Below are 6,963 nucleotides of genomic sequence, written 5' to 3' on the forward strand. Positions count from 1 at the left end.
CCCCGGAAAAAAAAAAAAAAAAAAAAAAAAAGGGAAACCCAATGAAAAATAATATAGTATAGTGTTGCCGAAATTCAATAATGTGAAAAAAATGTTATGTAAGTATGTATTTATTGCCAGAGCTTCATTTTTCCTAAAGTGCATTTGTGCGCTATAAGTTTCCACTTGCTTCTTTTGCCAAGAAACACTGAGGTGAAGTAAGTACACTTTAAGCAGCAGTTCATAAGTTAATGTGTTTTTGTTATTGTTAAAACTATTAGTAAAAAGCTTCCCTTTCTATTTTGAAGCTCACTGGATCCATGTGTGAAGTGAAGGTGCTATGGTTTCAATATGGCTTGAATGCGTCCTCAAGGACTCCTGTGCTGAGATTTAATTCCCTTTGTGAGGAGCTAAGGTGAGGGCTGGCGTATGGCTCAGAGAGAGCTTGCCTAGTGTGCATGGGTTTAATCCCCACTACTGGGGAAAAAGTTATTCTCAAACCCACCACCAACCACTAGGCTTTCACCTTCTGTAAGGTTCAGAATACACACCTATACACACATACATACACATGTCTATGTGCATATACATAGGAATACATTTATATATGTGTATGTGTGTGTAATATACATATGTATGTATGTGGTACTTGGGATTGATCCCAGGCCTTCAGAGTGAATTAACTTCCCAGTGTTTTTATTGTTGTTGTTGTTGTTGTTGTTTTGGGGTTTTTTTTGGTACCAGGGATCCAATTCTGGTACTTAAGTTTGCAAGGCAGGCACCAAAACTACTGGACTAAATTCCCGGCCCCTCAGCCCTTTATTTTTAATTTTGACACAGGGTCTTGCTAAATCATTGAATTGCCTAGGGTGGACTTGAGCTTTCTAACCTTCTTTCTCAGCTTCTCAGAGTAATAGGATTTATAGGTTTTCATTAACCGTTTTAAAACCCATTCTCCACAGATTGGGAAATGTCCAATTATTCAATTTTTAGAGATTTAATTCCTCTTTAAGCACAGTTTGGGAATCATTGATTTGAAAAGTGAGAACACTGATTCTTTATGCTAGGCATGGTGGCACATGCCTGCAATCCCAGCACTCAGGAGGCTGAGGCAGGAAGACTGAAGTGAGTTCAAGGTCAGCCTGGGATACACAGTAAATTAAAGGTCAACTTGAACTGTATAGTGTGACCCTATCTCAAAAAAACTCCACAAGGGCCAAGGATTTTAACTCAGTGGTTCCACCGTCTGCCTCACAAGTAAGGACCCGAGTTCAATCCCTGGTACAAAAACAAAAAAAAAAAAAACAAAAATACTGATTCTTTAACTCCACAATTTATGAAAGTTTACTTCAAAAAAAAGTTAAGTTTAATTCACTTACTCAAAGATTATGTTTATGTTTATTTCTCTTACTCTTTTCATAGTAAAATGTAGAAGACACATATCCTATTATCCAGAAATTACTTCAGTCAGAAAAGAGTTACAAATAAAAAAAAAAAAAAAAAAAAAAAAAAAAAAAAAAATCTCTGGATTTTTAAAATATTTTTAAAAATAGTTTTATTATGAAAAACTTTAAGCATGCTCAAAGTACATACTTTAATACAATGAATCTTCATACACTCAGAATCCAATGTGGATTCTGATTATCAAAATCACCACATATCTGTTTCCTAAAACTATTTATGCTATAGGTGCTTTCAATTTTTCCAACACATATTGCAACAGGGATGGAAAAAAATAAAATTTTTCCTCCAGTACCAGGGATCAAACTCAGAACCTTGCACTTGGGAGGCAGGCATGGCACCACTGAGCTAAATCCCAGCCCTGGAAAATTACTTCTAGTCTGATTTCAAAACTTATGGGATAGTACACTTCTTACAATCATCAGTCGAGAACTTTTATTCTGAGTTAACCCACTGGAAAAAAGACTTTCAGAAAAAAAGGCTGTTGGGCAAGACTTGGAAAAGGGAAAGTTGTAGAGCGAAAAAAGAAAGTACAATCTTATGATAAAGAAGTAAAAAGACAATGTTGCTAACTGGTCTTTGTGAAGAACAGAAAACATAAGGCCAGCTTTGCACAAATACAAATATTGATGATTATCACAGTGAAAAATTTATAACATAAAATATCTATGAATCTGCAACCAGATATGTTGGCACATGCTTGTACTTGTAGCAACGAGGGAGGGAGGCAATGGCAGGAGGGTCACAAACTCAAGTCCCAGCTGGGCAGGTTAGCAAAACAGTCTTAAAATGAAAAAGGGCTGAGTATGTAGTTCAATAGTACAAAGCCTCTGGGTTTGATCCCCAGTACCACAAAAACAAAAGAAAAGAAAAGAAGGAATTTGCTTCATTTCCAATAGATTTCTTCTTGATGTGTCTTCCAAATAATATGTTTAAATATATCATACAGCCAGGTGAGGAGGTACATGCCTATAATCCCAGAATTTAGGAAGGAAGAATCACTGCAAGTTTGAGGCCAGCCTGCCCTACAAAGCAAAAACCCTGTCTTAAAAATAAATAAATTATATATATATATATATGTATGTATATACATACACACATACGTACATACACACACACACACCGAGATAAGTGTGGCAGTGCACACCTGTAATCTCCAGCCTCAGAGGCAGAGGTAGGAGGATCATCATAAGTTTGAGGCCAGCACAGCCTGGAGAGTGAGTTTGAAGCAAGCTTCAACTATATAGCAGAACTCCATCTCAAAAAAGAAAAAAAATCTTTTCACTAGAAATAAAGATGAAAAGATGGCTTCTGGTTTCTCTAGGAGAATCCAAAAAGTGAAATTTCCCCCATACTTCCACTACTTCAGAATCTGGCAGCACCTTTTCTTAAGACGTCTAAGGTTAATGATGTCATCCATACTACACCCTTGTTATCACTGGGTCAATATTACCTAACCAACTACACTTGTAATCTTATTGGTTGATTATAGTTTTTACCCATGTTGTACCTACCTCTCATGGCTTTGCTCTATAAAACTTCCCTTGAGAAGCTGGCTCATTGGCAACCCATTTGGGAACCCTCCTATCTCTCAGAAGCTGTTCTTATTCCACATTCCTATTCCCCAATATATTTTTCTACTCCTAAAAAAACAATGTCCTATTGGTACCTTAAAAATTAAATCTGGGGCTGGGGATTTAGCTCAGTGGTTCAGCTGCCTGCCTCACAAGTGCAAGGACCCAAGTTCGATCTCCAGTACCAAAAGTAAGTAAATAAACCTGACCCCAAATAATTCATTCTCTTCATCACCTTATCTGTGTTCTCTCTCATTACCTTTCCTGAGTTGCAACATTAGCATCCATCGAATCCAGCTCCCCAAGTTAAAAATGTGGGAACAATTTTTAACTCCTGTGTTGGGGATCAGGCTATGTGAGGAATTACTGGGGGCCAAATTTTGTGACAGTCCCAAAGCCAATGTAACCTGCCTTGGGATTCAGAAAGGTACACAAAAGGCTGAGTGCTTTCTGGCTGTGTGGGGAATGCTCATAATCACAGTACTCCCGTGGCAAGATAACATCTGCTGAAGACAATGTGAAGAATGCTAGTTCCTTATTAACTTGGGTAGGCATCTAGGTATAAGGAAGAACCTGTTCCCTTCTCACATACTTCCCTTGTAAAGTTTAACCTGTTTGCTATTTTTCAAAATATATTTTCAACCGTTTTCGTTGCACAAATGACACACAGTCCCTTCCTCCTCGCTTTTCTCACTTAACAATAAAAATGGGTCAACTGCAGCGATTGTTGGGTCTGTCCACTAGAGGCAGGCTTCTCCTGGTCCCCTTGCACCTTGAATATTGTCTCTGTTTTTCTTTACCCTCCATAGTTCCCCTCTCACAGGTATCTGAGCGTATGTATGATCAGGCCCCAGCACACCTGCTCTGAGCTCCTGTCTCAATCAGCACCATCTGTCCAGATGACCTCCCAAAACCACTACCCTGCCACTGCCACCTGTAATGGAGCAGAGCCCAGTGCGGGTGCCACCAGGAACCTGTGGGCAAGAGGCCTTTACAGCAGGAGCTGATGACCCTCAAGATGTCTGATGATAAAGGAATTTCTGCCTTCCCTCGGGCCAGGGATTTAGCTCAGTGGTTCCACCACCTGCCTCACAAGCACAAGGTCCCATGTTTGATCCCCGGTATCCATAAATAAACAAACAAATAGGTAGAGACCATCACAGAGCAGTTGGCACAGTATATGTAAGACCTGAGATATAAGCTCTCCCCAGTGGCTACCTTTACAACATGCCCATAGTGAAGTTCCTCACTCCGTGCTACCATCCCAATGTGGACACCCTGGGTAACATCTTCCTGGATATCCTCAGGGACAAGTGGTCTGCCTTGTATGATGTCAGGGGCCATCCTGCTATTCATCCAGAGCTTGATAGGAGAACCCAACATCAACTGTCCTTTTAACACACATGCTGCCAAGCTCTAGAAAAACCCCACAGCTTTTAAATAGTACTTGCAAAAAACCTACTCAAAGCAAGTATCCAGCCAAGAGCCCTGACTCAGGCTGTACAGCCTCTCCTTGTGGTGAGCCTCTCCTTATTACTTCTTTAGTCTGTGCTTTTTCTTTCTTTCTCTTTTTTTGGTACTGTGTCTGTTTCTTGATTTCAGTGTAGGACACTGGATCTTGAGCTGTAGTGTTGTTATTGTTTTGTTTTTTAAATTAAGTCTCTGGTTGAGCCCTTGCTATGTACATTAAATAAACACATTTTGGTTGCTTTTTGTAAAAAAAAAAAAAAAAAAAATTAACTCTCACTCCCATACTTAAAATAGATTTACCTATAGATTTTAACTCCTACCCCTCAAACCTGTTCTTTCTGCTCACTGTCAGCGTCTTCAGATCTTTATCATCTCCTGCTATGACTCCTGCAAGAGGTCTTCTCACAAGGATCTTTCTCTCTAGCTCATCACTAGATTATCTTAACATGCACATGAACCACATCACTCCCTCCTTAAAAGTCCTCCACTGAAATCAAAATTTTCAAGCAGACAAGGCTCTGCTCTGATTTTAGCTCTCACTTGTCACCATCCAGTCTAGCCCCAGTGAGATGCTTAAGCATATTTCAATCTACTACTCTTTCATACTCCTAATGCCTTTTTTTAACCTATGATGCTTTTCCTACTCCTCTCTCCACCCACCTTTATTAATAGCTTTAAAGGATTCATGACTTGAACATGACTATGGAATGTCACATATTTCTACATTTCATTACAACTTCAAGATATTATATATGTAATTACCAACCAACAATTAATTACTCATTAATTGCAGATTCTCCAAAGATTGTGAGGCAGGGGTTTCATCTCATTTATCCAGCATAACATCTAGGCCACAAAGCATCCATGCCCCTGTACTTGGGATTGAATCCAGGGCCTTTTACTGAGCTACATTCCTAGTGCTTTTTATTTTTAGACACTGGTCAGGCTAAGTTGCCCAAACTTATGATTCTCTTGCCTTGGCCTCACCAATTGTGCCACCACACCTGGTTAGAACACTCATAATACAAATCTTCTTTAAGAATCCACAAATAGTTGGGCGTGGTGGCTCACACCTGTAATCCCAGCACTCAGGAGGCTGAGGCAGGATCGCTGTGAGTTGGAGACCAGCCTGGGCTACATAGTGAGTTCCAGGTCAGTCTCAACTACATAGTGAAACCCTGTCCCAAAAAACCAAAAAATAAAAATAAAAAATCAACAAATAAATGCTGAGGATGTAGCTCAGCGTTAAAACACTTGCCTAGCATGTTCAAGACCCTGGTTTCAATCCTCAGCACCAATAAATAATCAAATAAGCCAATGAATGAATGAGAACTCCCACTTATATAAGTCACTCCAGGAGAATGGAGCCCTTTGTTTCATTCACGCTCACATCCTCAGCTCCTAAAACCAGCTGATACACTAAATGGCTTCTCAATTAATTTAAATTGTTTTATAATTATCGTTAACACCTGCAAATTTTGCTTTGCCTTCAAACCTTATAGGGTCTGTCCTTAAACTGTACTGATAATTAGGAATGGGAAAAGAGGGAGCAGAGTCTCAAACTTGCACAGGTCTGTCCAGTGGACCGAAGCGCCAGCAAGATTAAAATACTGTCAAACTTGGATCTCCAGTAACCCCTGTTGTAAATCATGATACGTACAACGGTAAAAGAAATCTGTGACCTTCTCGACAAAGGTATGGACGCATACAATAAACAAATCCAACAGTCAGAGATGAAAGAGAAAAGGATGAAAGGCAAAGTATGAAAGAAGCCAGCCTAGAAGTTCTAGAGTCTGGGACACCCAGAAGTGAACCAGTTTTGTCTACACCTCGGGAGGCGTTGGGTGGCGATGGGACGGGGCTGAAGGAAAGCACTGAAAGGAAACCAGAAGGGTCACAGCAAAAGGACAAGGTGTGGGCCGGCACTCACCACCTCCCCCTGCTCCGCAGATTTGTACACTCCTGACACCATCTCGTTATGAAGTAGCAAAAACAACGCCTCGTCCGCCATTTCCGCCTATTCTTCCGAGCTCCGGGTTTCAGCTCGCTTTTGGGCCGGGCCGGGCGGTTTCGGCTAGAGCCGCAGCTGCGAGGCTGACACCGCACTCCTCAGACTGCGGCTCTGTCCCCCGGTGCTAGGAAACCGAAAATTGCCCTGGACCCCTCCCAAAGGCCGCAACCGAGTAAACCCAGTACCGGGGAGAAAGCACCCTGGGGGAACCCAGTAGGAAGGCCCAGACCAGAAGAGGAAGGGTCTAAAAGCTGCGCGGACTAAACCCCGACGGCGGAGACCCAATCCGGCCCCGGGGCGGGGGGCGAAGAACCCACTTCCGGTCCCTCTACGCCGGCATCTGCCAGCTCTATGGTCGCAGAGTTCCGCTTCCAGGCTCGGGGATCCCTGCCGCTCTAGGGGGCGGTAGGCGCGGACCGGAAGGTTTAAGGAGTGCGGGCTGCGGTCTCAGTTAACTGCCGGTAAGAC

At 41.7% G+C, this 6,963-nt stretch overlaps 1 protein-coding gene across 6 annotated transcripts in view; it reads right to left on the minus strand.

Moving 5' to 3' along the window:
* The window catches only part of Trappc6b (trafficking protein particle complex 6B), a 24,148-nt gene that overhangs the window by 13,171 nt on the left and 4,014 nt on the right, over nucleotides 1-6,963 (minus strand). For 3 of the 6 annotated variants that reach the window (XM_010632643.3, XM_010632642.3, XM_033765150.1), the window contains exon 1: nucleotides 6,415-6,806. The exons of 2 other annotated variants lie outside the window; for them this stretch is intronic. In XM_010632643.3, coding sequence (XP_010630945.1) covers nucleotides 6,415-6,495 — 81 coding nt within the window. In that variant the 5' untranslated portion in view covers nucleotides 6,496-6,806. One more of the 6 variants, XM_019208726.2, reaches the window with a different exon arrangement.

Source organism: Fukomys damarensis, unplaced genomic scaffold (genome assembly GCF_012274545.1).
Source record: "Fukomys damarensis isolate Sample0158 unplaced genomic scaffold, DMR_v1.0_HiC HiC_scaffold_17, whole genome shotgun sequence".
Taxonomy (NCBI): Eukaryota; Metazoa; Chordata; class Mammalia; order Rodentia; family Bathyergidae; genus Fukomys; species Fukomys damarensis.